The 19,916-nt window shown below is 41.4% G+C and overlaps 3 protein-coding genes across 8 annotated transcripts; 2 read left to right on the top strand and 1 right to left on the bottom strand.

Annotated features, from left to right (window-relative positions):
* Nucleotides 1-1,970: 1,970 nt before the first annotated feature.
* dcun1d2b (DCN1, defective in cullin neddylation 1, domain containing 2b) lies at nucleotides 1,971-6,638 on the bottom strand. Of its 2 annotated transcripts, none has more exons than XM_088296119.1 (7): nucleotides 6,375-6,638; nucleotides 4,606-4,822; nucleotides 4,357-4,525; nucleotides 4,075-4,205; nucleotides 3,901-3,983; nucleotides 3,727-3,823; nucleotides 1,971-3,583 (listed from the first exon to the last, which is right to left on the bottom strand). In XM_088296119.1, the coding sequence occupies exons 1-7, from the start codon at nucleotides 6,546-6,548 to the stop codon at nucleotides 3,504-3,506; spliced, it is 951 nt and encodes a 316-aa protein (XP_088152245.1). In that variant the 5' UTR covers nucleotides 6,549-6,638; the 3' UTR covers nucleotides 1,971-3,503. The 2 variants fall into 2 exon arrangements, with proteins under 2 accessions (XP_088152245.1, XP_088152246.1); XM_088296120.1 differs by lacking the exon at nucleotides 6,375-6,638 and adding an exon at nucleotides 5,539-6,132.
* Nucleotides 5,994-14,024, top strand: slc9d1 (solute carrier family 9 member D1). 5 transcript variants are annotated; one of them, XM_088296113.1, is made up of 15 exons: nucleotides 5,994-6,317; nucleotides 6,416-6,634; nucleotides 8,081-8,353; nucleotides 8,478-8,645; nucleotides 9,733-9,912; nucleotides 10,122-10,322; nucleotides 10,405-10,533; nucleotides 10,617-10,709; nucleotides 10,781-10,967; nucleotides 11,071-11,188; nucleotides 11,276-11,471; nucleotides 11,701-11,851; nucleotides 11,936-12,015; nucleotides 12,108-12,257; nucleotides 12,653-14,024. In XM_088296113.1, the coding sequence occupies exons 3-15, from the start codon at nucleotides 8,114-8,116 to the stop codon at nucleotides 12,761-12,763; spliced, it is 2,004 nt and encodes a 667-aa protein (XP_088152239.1). In that variant the 5' UTR covers nucleotides 5,994-6,317; nucleotides 6,416-6,634; nucleotides 8,081-8,113; the 3' UTR covers nucleotides 12,764-14,024. The 5 variants fall into 5 exon arrangements, with proteins under 5 accessions (XP_088152239.1, XP_088152241.1, XP_088152242.1 ...); XM_088296115.1 differs by having other exon boundaries at nucleotides 6,416-6,727; XM_088296116.1 differs by having other exon boundaries at nucleotides 6,413-6,634.
* A 1,279-nt stretch (nucleotides 14,025-15,303) lies between these two features.
* On the top strand, nucleotides 15,304-19,871 carry grk1a (G protein-coupled receptor kinase 1 a). Its single transcript, XM_088295378.1, has 7 exons — nucleotides 15,304-16,176; nucleotides 16,380-16,507; nucleotides 17,622-17,779; nucleotides 17,890-17,973; nucleotides 18,057-18,181; nucleotides 18,737-18,938; nucleotides 19,027-19,871. The coding sequence occupies exons 1-7, from the start codon at nucleotides 15,475-15,477 to the stop codon at nucleotides 19,317-19,319; spliced, it is 1,692 nt and encodes a 563-aa protein (XP_088151504.1). The 5' UTR covers nucleotides 15,304-15,474; the 3' UTR covers nucleotides 19,320-19,871.
* Nucleotides 19,872-19,916: the final 45 nt, after the last annotated feature.

Raw genomic sequence — 19,916 nt, 5'->3', positions numbered from 1 at the left:
GGAGGAGAGTGAGCATGAAACATCATCCTCAGTCCAACCAATCATTCAGCGAAGCTGACGCTAATCCTTAACACACCGTTGCAAACATTTTCAAACACGCCATTTACACTTGTGTACTGCACTGCTCGGATGGTGCGCTCTTTAGCAAGCTTAACTCATATCTTCAAAATACTCAAACGTGATTCTGTATTTGAAACCATCTCTGTATTCTCGTTACCCTCACACACATCTGAGTTATCATTTTATTGTGTACCCAGACATTTACTGTAACAGGAGACAAAGCATGACCACAAGAGCTTATGATGACTATGACGATGATGATGACATGAAATCGGAATGCAAACGGATAAGAGGCAACTGTTACTGAGCAGATATCAACTCTCACACACAAATACACACAGTGTGGCAGTGCTTCTCATTTTGCACAATTGTCTGTTAAATTATAAATCTGAATGAAATTGCAAAACTAAAAACAAATACAAAATGTTGAAATGCTTAGAAAGTTGGAGACAAATTCTTCCTGGTGATCATAAATGGAACTCTATGATAATCCCTCTTTTTTGTGTGCATATGATAGTACAGTAAAGTTTTGGAAAATGTGATCAAATGATATCGCAGAGACTATGATATGATAAATATTTGCCCACTGTTGCGGTCTGTGAAAGAATAACGAGTTCTAAAACAACATTCACTGAGAACTAGTGATGGCTAAATGAAGCTTCAAATCGGCTTCATGAACAAGTTGTAGTATATTTGGACTCCTCTAGATGGCACTCTCTGTTCAACATTAGGCTGAAAGCACAATGAATTGCCATTTTTTAAACCCTTTAACCATCGCTGCCATCTACGGGACTAAAAAATACAGCAGCTGGTTCATGAAGCAAATTTGAAGCTTCATTTTCCCATAACTACTGAGAACGCACTTTAAATGACTGTTATTGGACACATTCAGCCGAAATCAGACAAACCAGGTATTTCAATCAGAAATGTAAATCATCATCATCACTCACTCGAACGTATAAATGAAATAATGGCTCTGACGGTAACATTGAGCTCTTTAAGTTCCTTTTAGCACGTAACAATGGATAGCACAGTAATTGGTAACGCAACACAGCTTTATTGGTATAACACTTTTGCTACAGTCGCAGCTGTGACACAGCGCTGTACACAACGTAAAATAATAATGAAGGCGACAGCAGGGCTCAATGGTAGCGTGGTCATTGCCAGGAACAGAACATTCTTGAATTCAATTGTAGCTGCTAAGGGTGGCAAAACCACCCGATGGGTTTCACGGACAAGTAGTCTTTCATGGAGGGCCCGCTAGCTTTGAATCTTTGTTTCCCTTTATGGATGAAATCATCATTTAAAAACTGCACTTTGTTTCGCGAAAATGTGCTTTGTTGGTTAATTAAAGATGCTAAATTGTCACAAGTATGGATCTGAGTTTGGTTTCAATTTTGGTGCATTGCGATTTCAAGACTAGCCCAGGGTGTACATTGTCCGAAATCAAATGGGATAGACTCCAACCACAATTCAAAGTGGTGCAAGGAAAAGAGAAAATGGATGGCTGTTGTTAGTGTAATATGTTGAAAAGCATTTTGCAATCCCAAACTAAGTAGTTGCTCTTTAATGTTTAAAAACATCTAGAAAGTTTTTTTATTTTTGGATTTGTTTTTTTTCCCTGGGCATCATTAAATTAATATAATTAATAATTAAAAAATGGTAAAAAAATTGTGCTTAGTACAGCAAGTAGAACAGCGTCATCTTATGTCATGAGTAGTACTTTAAAATTCCCAGTTTTCCACTCATAAACCACACTGGATAATAAACAACAAACTATATTACACATCCAAATTCAGAAGCTACTGTAACAAAAGAAACCAATTGTTTCATTGTGACACAATTGCTCACATGTTCATTTCAATCCCATCATTGTTGCATGGACCACCACTAAATAATTCTTAATCCAGTTCACACACACACGCACATGCTTTATTGACATTCTTTTGTAAAACAATTACACCCTTGGGACGTAACAATTTCCTTCCAAACCATGTAAAGTTGTTTGGTTGAACAGAAACAGATGACACGTACCAAAACGTACCTTTAGGATGTGACATTTTCCTGTTCTCGAGACACAATGTCATGCAGTGAGGTCACCCGCAATCAGTTACATAAGGTTTCACATCATCTGCATATGATCACAAAGACAAGTATGTGCATAAGCCTACGGCGTGCCAAAAGTACACATGGTGTACTAAAGTACACAAACAACCTGGTGCTGTGAAACACACTCACTGTGGATAAAACTTGTTTTGTAGCATTCACATTCAACGCAGGTTTAAAGATCGTACAAGGGGACAACTTTGTGAGGAGAGCAGTGCAATATTGCAGGGACTTAAAATAACTAAAAGACAGGTGGAAAAAAATTAGGGGTAACATTCGCCTTTTCAACAGGCGTTTTCAGATGAGTGGAACCATTGTAATGTCCACAGCCACCCCTAGATGGCAGCAAAAACGTCAGAGTGAGACCTTTTTCTGAAATACTTCTCGTATCAAACTAAAACCTCGAAAGTGTAAACAAAATACATAAAAAATACTGATGGATTGTATGTTGTAAATGTAGCAGCTTGGTGTGACAAAAGTTTGCAAAACAGAGTAAATCAGTGCAATTTGTAGTTGGCAAGTCATCATTCACCAGGGTATTAGAAAACGGTTAATGCGCCGACTTGCACACTGCTGAACTTATTGAAGAATAAAAGTCAGTTGGGCTTAAAGAGTATGCGATTGAGGAACAACTACTAATTATTAGGTACAGTATTACAGTTACTGTAAATTTGCTGGTATTGAACTCAAAATGCAGACTCCTCCGACCAACTGTCAAGTTTGAGTACAAAATGCAGAGCAAGATATGGATTTTACTCATACGGCACCGAGACGTGTCTCACCAGCTTACTAATTGTAAAAGCAAATGAAAATCATCCACATGAACCCCACCCAAAACACTCATACACTGACAGCAAGTGTACATTTTGCTCAGCTCTCACTGTGATTGTCAGCGAGATCATCAATGGCACCGCTTCATTCGACAGAAACATGCGTGAGTCAATGTCCTGTTGCATTCACTGACAAAAGGAAGACGGCACCTGCTGCTGCCCCAAAAGCTCTCTCTTGCTTTGCTCACCCCCCTCCCCTCTTGTTGTGCAAAAGATTTAGGTCAGTGAGCCAAGTCCGCAGCAGCAAGATGAATGTTTGTCCATAAAGGCCAAGTACCAGATAAGCATCATTTCTGAAGTCCACTTGAAGTCGACAGAAAAATATCTTGGTGCAGCTTCACCCAAGAACAACCAGGCATCTGATGCAGGCTCAGTGTTCGACAACTCTGCAGACAAGACTACTGAGAATGTCTTTTTGGCTTATGTGTTATAAAATTATCATTCACCAAGAGAGGGGAAAAAAAAGCAAATCTGGGAGAAAAGTTCATTCAAAGTATGGATCAAACATTATGTCATGCCGCTCTTGCCAGCCATTACAAGTGGTCGCGCAAACTCCACAAAGTCATCTATGAGAACAGGCCAAGCCCCTAAGGAAAGAGAGAGAGAGGTAAAAAAAAAAAAAAGTTACATCTTTGTGTTTTATTAGTCGCGCACTGAGAACCACCCTTTTGAAGAAAATAATATCGTCAGACCATTGTGCATGTTAAATAGCCCAACTACATCAGCTTACCCTCCTCATCGTAGTTTGACATGTCGTCAGCAATCATATTGCCAAAGTCCAGAAGGAGATTCCATGTGTCTTTGGGGATTGAACGCTTGTGATGTTCCTGAATGCCAAACCAAACATTTCATCAAAGCAGAAAAAAAGATGAAAAAAAAAAACATGACAACTTTCGCGACTCACCTGCAGGAATCTGTTCCAAAGATCCAAAAACTTGAAGCGACCAGTGAGAACTAGATTCCAGTATGCCACAGCCATCTCTAACTCTGAGACATTAAGAATGATGGAGGATATAAGTCTGAAATGCCCTCTTAAAAAAAAAACGAAAAAAAAAAAACATTTTGCTTTTGGTCTTACCTAAACCTTTCTGCCCGGGATTCTTGGCAAAATTAAAGGTAAATTGATAAAAGTCTTTAAACTTCCCGGTGTCTTTCAGCTCCTGCTCTAGTCTGGGAAGGATGGCCTTCAGTTTGTCAGGAGTGTCACAGCTGTGGGGATTAAAGACAAATAATAAACTTTAGCAATATAATTATTCTTAACTTTTGTAATGCTCTTATACAAGGTAACAAACAATTGTTGATTAATCTTTTCTGTTGCAACTGAAAAAACATTTTTAATACGCATTTCATTATTACTCACCCAAGGTCCGCCATTCCATCCAAGAACTCTTTTTTGCTAAACTCGCACTGTGTGGCTGCTCTGAACTTCCACGCTACCACCAATATGCTCATACTTGCGGGATCCAGGGTCAGGTCATCGCAAAACTGCTGGATTCCATCGATGCCAATCTTATTTTCATCCTGGGGATCTGCAAAGATTCGACAGAAATGTGGTCAAACCATTGTGAACCGCCCCCGACAATGTCACTGCATTGATTCCAATGCTCACCTTTATATCGGTTATAGAGCTGTTCCAGCTTCTTGCGATCTACTGAATTTTTCATGGACTCTTTATAGTAAAGGTCTGGATTCTGAAAGTAATTGTCCGTTGCGACTTCTAGTTTCCAGTCATTCTGTGACAGGCAGTACACGGCAGTTCTCTCCCCTGCCTGTGTGAAGGACATGAACTGCCGAACCTTGTCTCTCTGTGATGACTTTAACTTGTGCTGTAAGAAAAATCCACACCAAGGAACGTACAGTAACCACAAAGCCAGATGAATGCACCACTATTGAGTTCAACACGCAGTTGCAAAACCTACTTTAAGATCATATCACGTCCCAATCAAGTCAGCAATGGACGTGAACTGTATACAGTATATAGAAAAAACTTCAGCAGCATAAACCTATCAAATGTGGCATATGGATATAAATGTGTTTTAATTACAAGCAACGTTTGCTTAATATAAAATGTTAATACAACGCAGGTTTGCACATATAAAAGGTTGAAGGAGTTCCCAAAACGTCAACACAACGTCCCGGTGATTTGCAGAATCATCACACTGTGCTAAATTAACCTAGAAGGTCATCCGCTGCAAGTCTTGCAGAACTGCCGACCCGAGGCACCCGTGGATCGAACAGCACATTCGCTGTAACCGTGACATAATCAAACGGGAAACCTCGAGTTGTCTCCTGACCCGGAGGAGCGGCTTAGGGGGCATCAGCTACCAAAAAGGGAAAGGTACGTGCCACAAGTGCTGTCGTGCACGTTCCAAATATACCAACCACTGACCTTCCCTTTCCATCATATTCCCTCCAATGCGGCACAAGGCTAAAGACATTTCGCTCAACTGCTTCGCACAACCTCACATTATGAAGAACGGGCATTTGCAGCATTTGTATTTTGAAACACTTGTTCTGGTATCGCGTTTTGAATTGTACCTACCATTTTATCACCCGCTGTTTTGGCCAACATATCTATTTAGTCTTGATGCGCATGCTCCAAAGAACTGCTCGACTGTGTTTGCAGTGGATTCATGGGACATGTAGTCCAAAGGCCGTGTTACTTGCTGTCTAGTTTGGAATTAACTTAACGTATTCGCATAAAACTTATCTCCCTGGAGTATTAACCTTTTTAAAAGATTGGAGAGGGGTTGAAGAGAGATTCCGCAGCTGTAGTTATTGATAAAAGTTTCTCTCAAACGTTGGTTGTAAAACTCGTTTTGCGGGGGAGATTACCCCAATCAGTTTAAGTTAGTTTCTTAAACTGCGATTTGAAGTTGTTATACACGACGCAAAAGATAAATACACGTGAATGTGGTTGTACCAGTTTGGGGCACTTGACTTTCTCAGGGGAGGGAACCCAAAACTACAAATCCCATACATACCGAAACAGAAAACTGTTTCGGAAGTAATATTAGATGGCTCAAAGTTAAAGAACACAACCGAATTCAAGAACAACGTGGTTTTGGCCATTTTCTTTGCTCCAATTTTCGCATTAAAGCGATGGATTAATGACGTACTCTGTAAAAAGTTCGTTTGTACTCATGGAGGCTAACAGCGTTAGCAAAGCTCTGTTAGCTTTAGCATTAGCACCTTTCCGTCATACGAGTAACACTAATGTGAGTTGACTCAGCTGGATCGAGTTGGTGTGACAGCTCCCGAGAAGAGGAGAACGGGCAAAACTTTATAACCACGTATCAAAGAAGTATAAGATACCGAAACGTAATATATATATATATATATATATATATATATATATATATAAGTATATGTACTTACCCAGATGACTGAGCGAGCGATTGTACTTTCTTTGCTAGCAGCACTGTTGCTGTTTATCCTTGAGGCTGGTGGACGGAAGTAAACGTTAAAGTTGGTGGCCAAGTGAGTCGCTGGAAAAGCTGCATGCATTGAGCAATGTGGCACTGGCACGACTGGCAAGGAGGGGGCAGCCATCGGAACGATACAACAAGCTGATTGTTCCCGGCTTATTCAGCAGTCGTGCACTGGAGAGCCTACGCAGTGCAAATACGATTTCGCAGGTAGCTGTTGCCTTATTCATGTGTTTAGACTGGATTTTGGTCAAATGGGATGTGTTTTCACCGTCACCCTTTCTTGTTCATCGTTGCATGATGGTAGGATCTGAAACGATTTATTCTCATTTCAGTGCATGCTTTTTTGCTCATACTCTGTTGGATGGGCAGAGTCGTCGCTTCGTCCATGGTTTCGTTCCTGGACCATTCTGTGTCAAGCACGTACCGAACAAATGATTTTCAGTAAATCTTTATGTCATTACGTGTCTTGGTGTTAATGGTGTAATTAATTCAGAATTGTCATCACACCGCAGTCGTATTCATGTTACTTTCTTTTGTCATCATTAACTTTTTGATATCTGCTTCTCTCAGCTTTTCTAAAGATTGTAAACAATCATTGTAATGGTTTTTCTCTTAACTATTTGCATTAATGCTACACAATGAGAAAGTCATGCTGAACAAGTCTATTGACTGTTTTTAAACATTGGTATATTTTGTTACGTTATACTGTACCATAAGATTTTCATACAGTGCAGGCAGTACAAATGATGGTGACCGATACATATCCTCAAAAATTAAAAATGATTCATCGGACCAGGTAGTTTTGTGGATTGTTAGATATTTACATGAATAAGTGCTGTAAGTACAGTTGCCGGTCTGTGAACAGTGGTGCTATTGACCTCCAGTACTAGCAGCAGCATTCCAGCCACTGGGGGAAGGACGGTGTTGCACTTGGGATAGTTAACATCACTCAGCTTTACTAATGGTCTCTAAGGTGTGAAGCAGCCTCAAGCTCATTTGAATTGATTATACTCGACTGGTGAAAGCCCAGGTGCAGTATTACTGGACAATCTTGACAGTACAACCCACTTTAGTAAAACTTAACTTATGTGGTGGAATCCAAACACTCGCCATGTTCACCCATGTCAAATGCAACTGGGTGGTGCTCGTAAAGAAAGCCATCATCAGTTATATGAACAGCTGTTGTTTAACCTGACCCGCTGCAACCGCACCTTACCTAAATATTCACTGTTCTCTATCAAAACACAATGACTGTATCCTACGTCATACTCAAAATCCCCCCCCCTCACTTATGTAGCTTACAACTTCTGCTTTTCAATAGTTTGTTCAAAGTCCAAATGATAAAAATGTAAGATAACTTGCTTGCACCTACTTTTGCTTCTGACGATGTCTGAATTCATCAACTCATTTTCATTTCCAGCGAGGGGATTTTGAGATGTTCAATGAAGAATTTTAATTCTGAGGTCCGAGGTGTGTTAAGATACACTGGTGTTCACTTTGGATTGAAGGACAGTTTCAGGTGGAAGGTCAAGCGTTGATAGTTTGTTTATTGCAGGATTTTTGTCTCACTGTAGAACAAAAACGTGACTATTGTGACACATGACAGACATGTTCTTGAAACTTCCTCTTATTTTTGTCTCGCCTATTTTTTAGGTCACTCTAGCAAGGAGTGAATAGCCTCTTTGGATGCAGATCGTTTGTTTGTTTGTGTGCCTTGGCCTGGCTTTGGCAGACAAGGAGGCCCAACATGCTGCCAAGAGGCATCGCAGTCTTGTGGCCGCACGGAGCAAAAGCTGGTTGACCACCAACTGCGTGTGGTTGGGTAGCCTCCTCCGCCAAAAGAAAGTGATCGTAAATAAGCTGGAAGAAGCCGCGGCTGCTGTTAAGAGAAACCAAACCCTTTCAGAACCTGAGCGTCACTTTCAGGTACAAGACTGTCTTTTTGTGCTGCTGTTGAAATGACTTTTGCCCTCAAAATTCTTGAGAAAATAGCCTCAACTATTTGTCTTTGTTGTTCTGAGCTAAGTGCGCATCTCCCGACTTCCTTCAGGTGCACACAATACAAGTTTTCCAGAAGGAGTTGAATGAGAGCGAGCACATGGTATTCCAGGCGGTCCAGAGTCTGCAGCGGGTGCTGCAGGGAGACTACAGAGACGTGGTCAACATGAAGGAGAGTAGCAAGCAGAGGTTGGAGGCCCTCAGGGAAGCAGCCATTCAGGTGATTTATCGCATCATGAACTTATAGCAAGCAGAGAAAGCGCTCCAACAGCACAGCGCGTCAGCTGTCATACAGAAGGTGAAAACCCTTCGCTCCCTAAAACCTTCCCGTAGGGAATGGCTTGATTTTGATAAATAAATATCTGGATGTGTACTTAGCCACGTTTACGGCCATCTAACTTACCTGTCACTATTTGCTTTTTCGAAAGGACAGTGTGTGCACATTTTGATCCGGTTTGTCAAACACGCTCATTCATTGAAGGCTTTGCGCTTTTCTATTTCATCCAGTGGTACATATGGAATGTAAATACTGTCATAAAACACAATACGTATACGGCCGGTTGGGTCTCGAACTATCAAGCGATCGCAAGCTTAAACCCCGGAAATGTATTTATTGTGTGTTGAAGTGAAAGCGAGCGGATCACTCCTGGCTCACTTGTGTCATGTGTAACAGCAACATGCTTGTATTTGAAGAATTGTCATATCATTTGAAAAACACTTAACCTTTGTGGTCTGAATGGAGTAATTGGTATGCCTTAAACATTAATTAACTGCAAATACCTAAACAATGTGGGCTTTCTATCAATCGATAAAAGTTGACATATATCAAAAAATGGGTGCATTATTACAATGTTACAATCCATGGTCCATCTGGCAAAGACCTCAACAGTGGAGCCACTGCTCAATGTGTATTTTTGTTTGACATTATTTTTGCGCCTTTTAATTCGATACATTGCAGGGCCATTCTCCATCCCTGCCAACTTCCACGACTATGATATTCTTAAACCAAAACCTCTCTCATCAGCTCAACCAAAACAGAGTTTACTTGTTACCTTTTAAATTGTGGATTTTTGAGACCGCTTTTGCATTTCAGCTCATCATTGCTGTACGAATATAGCTTTTAAAGTTCCAAGTGAGAATTTGTCAAGTATGAAGTGTGAAATCTGACATTTGTCTCGATTTCTAAGGGTAGTATTGCATTGTTGCTGTCATTCTGGCCTAAATCTGAAGTTTTTTTAAGTTATAGTTTTACACCACGGTTGTTTGTTTTCTGTAATGGTATTTATGTGTCATCTTGTCTCATCCAGGAGGAGCGGGAGTATGTTGAACTGGTGGCTGCCGAGAAGCACCAGCAGGAGGCTGTAAAAAGCGTCCTTTCCCGGAATAAGACTCTGTCCATGGTTGATGAGATCCTGGAGGATGTCAGGAAGGCAGCAGACCGACTCGAAGAGGCGATTGAAGAACATGCCTTTGACAACAACAAGCAGGTTAACAATTAAATCTGCTGTGAAATTCTTATTTGGAAATTTTACCTACAATCTCTAAAGCCACCAAAATAAAAAATCAGACCGTATAATTTATCTTTCTATGGACAAAACTCTATTTTTCAATGCAAATCAAATTCAGTATCGAGGTAATACACTTGGATGGGCTGTGATGTCCCCCCCCCCCCACACTCTATGCTTTGCTCTATAAGATGCAAGGCGTGAATGTTGAAGCGGTGCTGAGAGTGGAGGATGATGAAGAGAATGGAGGCAAAAGAAAAAACAAATCAAGTCAGAGGGAAGTGGAAGACGACTTGGGCCTGAGCATGCTCATTGACTCGCAAAACAACCAGTATGTGCTGACCAAGCCCAGGGACTCCACAATGCCAAGAGCGGACCATCATTTTATCAAGGTCCGTCCCTCCAGTAGTCTAAGTAATACAAATGTATTTATTCCCGAAAATATATACTTCATATTTCAATCTGTGTGTGTAGGATTTGGTGTCTGTGGTAATGTTGTCGCTGCCTTGTGGCTGGATGTGCACCCTGGTGGGTCTTCCTCCCATGTTTGGATACATCATCTGTGGCGTCCTGCTTGGACCATCTTGTCTCAACAGCATCAAGGTGTGTGTCTGTCACTCCAACTTTTGTGTTATGTTCATTGAGAATTCAAATGTAATTTTTTTTTATTTTTTTATGTGTGACAGTCAATGGTCCAAGTGGAGACTTTGGGAGAACTCGGGGTGTTCTTTACCCTCTTTGTGGTCGGACTGGAGTTCTCACCCGAGCGCCTTCGTAAGGTAACTTCACTTAAGCTGAGCAATTTAATGTATAATAATCCAGCAGTAAATGTGTACATTTTTGTGTGTAGGTTTGGAAGACATCGGTGCAGGGTTCCTGCTACCTGTGTCTGCTCATGGTTGTCAGCGGTTTGTTATGGGGACAAGTCCTGAACATTCAACCCATCCAGACTGTCTTCATAGCCACGTGTCTGTCCCTGTCCAGCACCCCTTTAGTGTCCCGTTTCTTAGCAGGAGGGAGCAGAGGGGAGAAGGAAGGTTAGTGTGTCAAGCTGACCTAAAATGTTGTAAATATTTGCAGGTTTAAGTCATCTTAAAAAGTTAATGGTTGACATAACAAAGGTGTGTACGTGTGACCCAGGTGACCTTGACTACAGCAGCGTACTCCTTGGGACATTAGTGATGCAAGACGTTCAGCTCGGCCTATTCATTGCCGTTATGCCCACAATGATCCAGGCGCAAAGCGGAAACGCGGACAGGTTGGTTGCACCTCATCAAGTATTTCCTCGACCCAGTCTTGCGTTTTTCTTTTTGTAAAACCAGTATTTCTCTTCTGTGCACTGCAGCTTCCTGTTCGAAAGCCTCCATGTACTGAAACTGCTGGCGCAGGTCCTGGTGTCCCTGGCTGTCGTGTTGCTCCTCTGTGTGTTGCTCAAATCGTTTGTGGTTGGCCCCTTTTACAAGAAACTACACGCTGAGAGCAAAGGCAACAAGGAGATCCTGGTGCTGGGGATTGCAGCTTTTGTTTTTTTCATGCTAACGGTACGCACATTATTTGTTGTGAAGGCTGTTTACATTTGATCACAAATATTAGGTATTGTATCAAAGAATTGAATGCATTGATACCAGATAGGAAGATAAATGAAAATATAAATTAATGCATGGTGGGCAGACCAATTCAGCTTGAATTTGAATCTCTGATACTGAGATTGTTCTTGTGTAATAAGGTGGCCACTGTTTGAATTTATTGTTTCTATGCCTTTTTGTTAAGGTTACAGAGTTTATGGATGTTTCAATGGAATTAGGCTGTTTCCTGGCCGGAATGTTGCTGTCCTCCCAGGGTCACATGGTCACGGCAGAGGTCAAGGGATGCTTTGAGCCAATTCAAGATTTCCTCGCCATTATCTTCTTTGCGTCAATTGGTCAGATACCCTTCATCATTTTGTGACTTCATGATGATGACGTCGTCTATGTCGATGGTAGTAGACATTGTTTTAATGCTGCAGGTCTCCATGTGTTCCCCACATTTGTGCTGTATGAACTCACCATTCTGGTGGCACTCACACTCACGCTTGTCATCTTGAAGGTAATAACAGTTTACCTTCTCCGGTAGTTTTTTTTTCTCTTTGCCACCTGTTCCTAAATCCTTCACCATCTTTATTTATCTTCCAATCTCAGTTTATGATGGCCGTGCTGGTGCTGTATGTGATCCTGCCACCCAGCTCTCGTCACATTCGCTGGATCGTCTCAGCTGGTCTGGCACAGGTCAGCGAGTTCTCCTTCGTCCTCAGCAGCCGTGCGCGTCGTGCCGGCATCATCTCCAGAGAGGTCAGTGGTGACTTGAATATTGGTTCTGGAAATGGACACAACCCATTGAGAAGTGGAACACGGGGGTCTATATTTTGTCACTTCTGTCGGAGGAAAATGACATCACAGTTGCTCAGGTAACAACCAATCATGGCTCAACTTCAGTAAACGTGTGCTGTGATTGGACATTACCTGAGCCTTGAGCCACTTTGACGTCATTTTCAGTCTACTGAAAGTGATGAAATGGCCAGTCCCCGAGATAGCTAAAAACAGGTTCCTTTTGCTGCTTTATTCATATTCTACAAACGCCATATGAATCAGAATGCCATGTTTAGACTAGTGAAGTTGAATGTTTTTGGGTTGATTTCGCCTTTTTGTTAACATTTCATGTAGTTTGCAATGTATGTTGTACTCAGGTGTACCTGCTGGTTCTCAGTGTCAGCACCCTCAGCTTGCTGCTGGCACCAATCCTGTGGAGAGTGACTACACACAAATGGGTGTCACGGAGAACTACCGGTGTCACATGACCAGACTCGAGTTCTGCGAGAGGCGTTACAGGGAGGAGCGAAATCCAGCAGCTTCTGCGCATTTTTCTGGCAGGAAAGTAAAGTAAAAATGTTGTCCTCTCATCTTGTCACATGGGGGCTGCTTCAAGATGTCATGTACGCCAACTTTCTTCCATCAAGTTCCCAATTTTTCATTAGTGTCATACTGTTAATGTAGCTGTACACACATTTGGGTACTATCAAAAACTAACTTCCTTTTTTTAAAATTTTAATTGTATTTATTTTATTTTTTACATTTCTTGAAAACAACCGTATGTGCTACATTTGTGGTTGTTGCTGTACCCATTTTAGTTTTCTATATAAAGTTGCAAAAACATGAATTTGAACTCTTTGGAATTACCTGCGACTCTGCATACTTTGGCCACAAATTGCAATCTAAACTTGATCTAAGTCACAATAATATCTTGAACTCATCACATAAACATGGTTATGTCACCATCCTTTTACTGACAATGACGGCCGGGTGGTAAAGTATGTGAACCTTTGCCTTGAAAACTGGTTGAGTCTCCTGTGACGGACATTTGTTTCAGTTGTGAGTCCGACCTGCACAATGGTCAGCAGACATTTTGGACCAATCCTTTTCACAATATTTTCAATTCAGCCATTTTGTCTTCTTGTGATTTGTGGAGCCTTTTTTTTGTCATTCGCACTTGGTCTGTCCAATCTTCAATGTTTGTTTTTTTTGTAACAGTAGTGGCTTCCTCTATAGTGTGCTCCAACACCCATTCTTGTTGTTTTGCATATCATAGTTTTTTTTTAAGATAAGTTGGCATCATAGGTTTTTGTTAAGTTCATTAAGTGCTCTGTTGTGCATCTTTACCGGTCATCCATTCCTATGGAAAGCGGCAACAGTGCTGAACTTGCTCCATTTTCTTATACAGCATATCGATAACATTCTTAACCACTTTATGTGGGATTGCATCTCATTCCAAATGGTTTTCATATTTAAGTATATTTTGCAATTTTTTATTGTATATATAAAAAAAAAATGATCGTATTTTACAAGTTACCATTGCATTCCAAATGAATGTGCCTACTCAACTTGCTGCTCTACATGCTGCTCATAAGCTCTTCTTTGGCTTTATTTATGCTTTATAAATGAATGTACATTATGTACTTATGTAATTAAATTTACTTTCTGTTTCTATACTGTATATATCTTCCAATGGAACTTCCAATTGTTTTGTTTTGTTTATTTATTAAACTTAAAAACAACATTGACTATTTGATTCATCCATCCATTATCTACCGCTTATCCGGGTCGCAGAGGTAGCAGCTTCAGCAGTTAAGCTCAGACTTCTCTGTCACCTCTCACGTCTTCCAAGTCTTCTGGAGGGATCCCCAGGTGTTCCTACACCAGCCAGGAGACAAACTCTACAACGTGTCCTGGGACCACCACACTGGTCTGCTAATCCAGAAGCACTCGCCTGATGTTGTCGAGGTGTGTCAACCGTGACAGCCCCACAACATCCCGAGCCTTTCGGAACTTCGGGCGGATCTCAGCAACCTCTTGGATTTTGTCACAAAGGGTGCTTTGTTTTGTAAAGTCTAATTTGATACAAATCTGAACATGAGGTGTGCATTCGTGATCAACCCCTCTGCGGTCGTGCTTTATAGAGCTACCTTTTGCTGCAATTACAGATGAAAATATTTCCGGTTATCAGCTCTGCACGTCTAGACATTGAATTTTTTTCACCTCCCGCCATTTCTTTTCATAATAGCTCAAGCACGGCTAGATTGTACGGAAAGCGTCTGTGAACAGCAATTTTCCAAGTCAATAATGAAGTCGATCTTACGATCACTAAATGAGACTGTGTGTTTGTGCGCGCTTGCGTGTGCTTGTGTGTGTCTGTATAAGCTGATAACCGCCAAACTCTTCTCTCAGCAGATTTATTTAGAAGCACCATCATCCTATTAGCATCGGTGTCCTTAAATAGAACATGGACGTGTGACTGCTTTTGCAATGAATACATATTACAGACCCAGTTGCATTAAAGTCAGCTGAAAATAAATATTGAGGAGCGCAATGTAATAGTATGCAATTTCACATGGTACACTTAAGCTTTAGAAGACGGGAATAGGCACCGGTAGTAAAATTGCTGCTCTCACATTTCTTTTTAGCGTCTTATAGCAAGATGTGCAGATGTACCTTATAAATCGTCCCAATCAGTGTGAGTGGATGAGTAGGGACAAATTAAACTAAAACGTTTGTCAATATGCTGTTGAAATGTCTTTTTTGGCTGTACATCAATACATGATTACGTACGCTTTGTACGTAGTGGAATTTCTCGTCACTGAAATGTGACAAATTCACTTTCAGGTTGATTAATTGGAACCTTTATATTGCTACCATTAATAAAAATGTAATGTCATGTAAATGTACTCTTGTCCTTCCTTATTATGTCCAGTGTCCCATCCTGCCCTTCGCACATCGCAGGTTAGTGAAGGATAAAACCGCAGTGGCTAAAGCTCTTTGGGAAAATGATGAGTCAGTCAGAAACAAATGTGTGAGAGGAAGGACTCCACGATTGGACCAGCCTCGGCGTTGGAACTACACGACGTTGTTTGTTCCATCGTGGACGCCCCCAACCCCTGACCTTGTTCATCTTTCTTAATTCCTTGGCTCTCCTTTGCCAACACAACCTCTTTCCTACCCCTCTGCCGTCGTCAACATGGATATTGGCGGCCTGACCACAGTGGTGGCCAACTCGGCCTACATCTCAGCCCGCGGGAGTTTTGACGGCACCGCCAACCCTGCAACCAACCGAGACAAGAAATACCACTCCCGCCTCAAGCTGCCCCACATCACTGTGTGTGAGGGCCTCCGGGAGACTTTAGATTTGCGATTCCAGAGCATCTGCGTAGAGCAGCCCATCGGCAAACGTCTTTTTCAGGAGTTTCTCGACTCGCACAATGAGTACAGGGGTCCTTGCCGCCTGTGGAAGGACATTGAGGAGTACAAGATGGCCGAGGATGAGGAAAGAGCGAAAAAAGCAAACAAGATTTTGTTACGGTACATGGAGCCTGGTGTCAAGTATTTCTGCCCCTTTCTTCCAGAAAATGAAATTACAAAGGTCAAAGACAAATACCAGGAAGCTGGGGATGACCTTTTCAGGGAGACATTGGATAATGTGATGGACTTTCTCAAGGAAGTACCATACACGTTCTTCTTGGAGAGTATGTATCTCAAGAGGTTTCTGCAGTGGAAGTGGCTCGAGGTTCAGACAGTCGGCGAAGACTGGTTTCTGGATTTCCGTGTGCTGGGCAAAGGGGGTTTTGGGGAGGTGTCCGCTTGTCAGATGAAAGCCACAGGGAAATTGTACGCCTGTAAAAAGCTCAACAAGAAGAGATTGAAAAAGAGAAAGGGCTATGAGGTAAAAAATGATTTACATTGGTGTGGATGGTTATCTGTCTGTGTGTCTTAATTGCGAGTGACTGGTAACCAATCCAGGTTTTGTGCGTTCCACCTCCAGTCATCTGCAATCGGCCGTAACCCTCAGAAGACCCGGAACAAGATAAGAAGTCAAAAATGGATGTGAAAACGTGCCTCCTGAATGTTGATTCTTGAACCCTGCAGGGTGCCATGGTGGAGAAGAGGATCCTGGCGCGGGTTCACAGCAGGTTCATTGTGTCCTTGGCCTACGCCTTCCAGTCCAAAACAGAGCTGTGTCTAGTTATGACCATCATGAATGGAGGAGACCTGAGGTGAGCCTGTCCTCATTGTGATATACTTTACAATACAATAATTGAAAAATTCAGGGAATGCCCTAAAGGACTTCAAATGTTCATCTTGGTGACTGTGCGCCATGTTTTGACACAGTTACATTCTATATTTCAGTCAGGTTTCCCACTGTTCTATGGTGTTCTACAGGGTTCAATTTTGGGGCCCCTGTTGTTTTCATTGTATTTGCTGTCAAAGGGTTCAATCTTCCATTCACTGCTCTGTGGATGAAAGTCAGATCTCCTGCTGAACAAAAAGCACACTTACTCTTTAAGGCCATTTTGTCCTGTCTGGTGGAAATCAAAGCCTGGATAGCACGTCTTTATCTTCAATAAAAAGAAACATAGGTTATGGTGTTTGGGCCCACTGGCCCTGGTGTCTTGTCTAAAGCTAACAGTCTCAAATTTGGGTTTTAAATTGGTGCTGCTGTAAAAATTCAGCTTTATTTTTTATTTTTTTTTTCATTCTTGGGCAGATGGCTAAAGTAAAGCCTCTCCTTTCACAACAGCACAAACAGTAATCCATGCCATCGTTACATCTGGATTACTGTAATGCACTTAGTTTGGAAGTCAGTCAGTCCTCCTTTAAGCATCTCCAGTTGGTCCAAAATACTGCTGCTCACTTCCTCACTACAACTCGTGGGATGGAACACATATCTCATATTCTGGCCTTTCAATGGCTCGCTGTACATTTTAAAGTGAATTTTATGATTTTATTTTTTTTTAAATCCCAGCTTTTTCCGTTGTCGGTCACTCCCATTGGCATGACCTCCTGCTAAACGTTAGGCAATCCCCCTTTCCGTACATCTTTAAAACACATTTTTATTATTTGGCTTTCGACTCGATCTGAGACTTTTTTTTTTTAGTGTTTAATTATGTGAGCTGTTTTTATGTTATTCATTTTTAGTTTGAACTGTCTTTGTTTTTACATGTCTGATTTTTATTTTATGTGCAGCACTTTGTGTGCAGCTGGGGTTGTTCTTAAAGGTTAGAAGGTTGTGTTGCCTTGATGTAAAGGTCTGGGTTCTGGTTTTGTTTTCTCTGCATGTTTGTAAAGTAAATACGAAGATGAAACATTTTCCCCACATTTCTCTATCAGATATCACATATATAATGTGGATGAGAACAATCCAGGCTTTGACGAGCCACGGGCTTGCTACTATGCTGCGCAGATCATTCAGGGCATGGAGCATCTCCACCAGAAGAGGATCATCTACAGGGACCTTAAGCCAGAGAATGTGCTGCTGGATAATCAAGGTCAGAGACTGTAACATATAACTGCACTTTGAATGACTTTGAATAATTTATCTGGTCACTACGAACATCTGTGATGGACACGGCACCTAAACACATGTTTGTTCTTGTAGGTAATGTCCGTATCTCAGACCTGGGTTTGGCTGTTGAACTGGCCGACGATCAGTTCAAAATTAAAGGTTATGCTGGCACTCCAGGTACAGTTGAGCAAATCCAACAAGCATTCTCTCTCAGAGCTTTCTGTCTTAATTGTATGGCATCAATGTCCGTCCACTTGCAGGATTCATGGCTCCAGAGCTGCTCAGAGGAGAAGAATATGACTACTCTGTGGATTACTTTGCTCTTGGTGTCACTCTATTTGAGTTTTTGGCTGCAAATGGGCCTTTTCGGAGCAGAGGAGAAAAGGTGAACACATTCTTAAAACCTTGCTTTGGAAAAGAGAGCCATAGAGATTATTGTCTATATCTGGGGCTGTACAGAATATTTATGTTCATTGACCCTCACTCTGGATCCCTTGAGTGTGAGGCAAATATGCTAAGAACTTATTCATGCTGCCCTTTATTTGGAAATTCAGGTTTTATTTCCATTCTAAATGTGTTATTGTTCTCGAAATATTGAAAAGGAAGGGGTTGCAATGCATGACGATTTAATGTCAGTTTCAGCAAAAAGCAAAAAATATGAGTGTCAAAATCACCATACAGCTTGAAATATTTGTTTTCACAAAAAGCTTGTTTTCTCCACTTTTTGGTCAGAGAAGGCTGTTTTCAGAGAAACCGACCCCTGAGCTACTACTGATCACGAAAGAAAATAAAAAGCTAGGGACAAACTAGGGAAGAGAGCATCCAGTGGGTCTCTTAAGAAATGTGAAAATGATCAAACAGCTGGCATTATGTAAAACAGCTTTGAAAATGGCAGGCAGTGAACGAGTTCATGTAAACTTGTAAAACGTGCCCCTGCCAGGTAGAAAACAAGGTCGTGAAGCAGCGTATTTTGAATGACCCCGTGATCTACCCGGTGGAGTTCAGTAAGCAGGCCAGGTCCGTCTGCGAGGGTCTCCTGCTCAAAGAGGTGGACAAGAGGCTCGGCTTCAAGAACGGCTCGTGTGACGAAATCAGGGCGCATCCTTTCTTTGGTAACATGAACTGGAGAAAGCTCAATGCTGGTGCGTAAGGACGCAAGTTCAAGCCGAACATGTTGCTTATTCAAACGTCATTTCAGATTTCCTCATTGTTCCCTTAAATTCTCCTCAGGGATTCTTCCGCCCCCTTTTGTGCCAGACTCCAAGACCGTTTACGCCAAGAACATCGATGACGTCGGAGCGTTTTCGACTGTGAAAGGTGTCCAACTGGAAGACAAAGACGCAAATTTCTTTGACGAGTTTGCATCTGGGAACGTGTGCGTCCCGTGGCAGGAAGAGATGATTGAGATGGGAATCTATGGAGAGCTGACCTTGTGGGGACCTGCCGGCACCTTACCCAATGACCTGCGACGTGAATCAATCCTGGAACAACCGGCCCGCTCCTCCACCTGCACTGTGTCATGAGGGAATGCTCTCATTTGAACCTGTTTGATATTTTTCATGCTAAAATTTTAGACGGCTGTTTGATGGGTTGTTTCAAATGCAAACAAATAAGTTTTACAAAATGCACTTTTTTTATACAATGAAGTGAGCAGTTTGAGTTTTTTTTTTTTTTTTTGTCTTTATCACTGCAAGATGAAAAAAATATTGTGTGGTCCACATTTGATTACGTCTCCTTCACTGACTATTAAGTGACACGATTTCGTTCTTGTTTTTTTTTTTACAAATATTTTTAATAAGAAACGCAATTGTCTCTCTATAAATTCTTCTATATGAACTCCATTTTGGATGTCAGGATTATTGTGAGCCCAATAAATTCACCCAAAGGAGTTCCCCCTGCAGAGTGTGAATGGAGTTCAACTATAACTGACCTTCCACTTTTTTTTTCCATGTCCATTCAAATGTATTGTTATTTTTCAAATTTATGTAATTATTGTTTATATGTGAACTTGTTCATTCCTCTGCTGAAAAAAATGTATGTTAAATGTACTTTATAAATGCAGATTTTTAGACAAAGGACGCTGTTGTTTCTCATCTCCAATCACAAAATGTGTATTCTTG

The sequence above is a fragment of the Idiotropiscis lumnitzeri genome, chromosome 5 (genome assembly GCF_059441095.1).
Source record: "Idiotropiscis lumnitzeri isolate Australia: NSW breed Sydney's pygmy pipehorse chromosome 5, RoL_Ilum_1.0, whole genome shotgun sequence".
Taxonomy (NCBI): domain Eukaryota; kingdom Metazoa; phylum Chordata; class Actinopteri; order Syngnathiformes; family Syngnathidae; genus Idiotropiscis; species Idiotropiscis lumnitzeri.
The sequence above is the reverse complement of the archived record's forward strand: the minus strand, read 5'-3'. Positions and strand labels throughout refer to the sequence as shown.

Excerpts from the sequence above, each read along its gene's own strand:
- grk1a (XM_088295378.1), top strand. The coding sequence starts at position 15,475 with ATGGATATTGGCGGCCTGACCACAGTGGTGGCCAACTCGGCCTACATC. Across the intron at positions 18,182-18,736 it reads TTCGGAGCAGAGGAGAAAAG|GTAGAAAACAAGGTCGTGAA; the intron begins GTGAACACATTC and ends TGCCCCTGCCAG. Across the intron at positions 18,939-19,026 it reads CTGGAGAAAGCTCAATGCTG|GGATTCTTCCGCCCCCTTTT; the intron begins GTGCGTAAGGAC and ends AATTCTCCTCAG.
- slc9d1 (XM_088296118.1), top strand. The coding sequence starts at position 8,114 with ATGCAGATCGTTTGTTTGTTTGTGTGCCTTGGCCTGGCTTTGGCAGAC. Across the intron at positions 12,016-12,107 it reads TCACGCTTGTCATCTTGAAG|TTTATGATGGCCGTGCTGGT; the intron begins GTAATAACAGTT and ends TTCCAATCTCAG. Across the intron at positions 12,258-12,652 it reads CCGGCATCATCTCCAGAGAG|GTGTACCTGCTGGTTCTCAG; the intron begins GTCAGTGGTGAC and ends TGTTGTACTCAG.
- dcun1d2b (XM_088296119.1), bottom strand. The coding sequence starts at position 6,548 with ATGGCTGCCCCCTCCTTGCCAGTCGTGCCAGTGCCACATTGCTCAATG. Across the intron at positions 4,206-4,356 it reads GATGGAATGGCGGACCTTGG|CTGTGACACTCCTGACAAAC; the intron begins GTGAGTAATAAT and ends TAATCCCCACAG. Across the intron at positions 3,984-4,074 it reads TCCCGGGCAGAAAGGTTTAG|AGTTAGAGATGGCTGTGGCA; the intron begins GTAAGACCAAAA and ends TTAATGTCTCAG.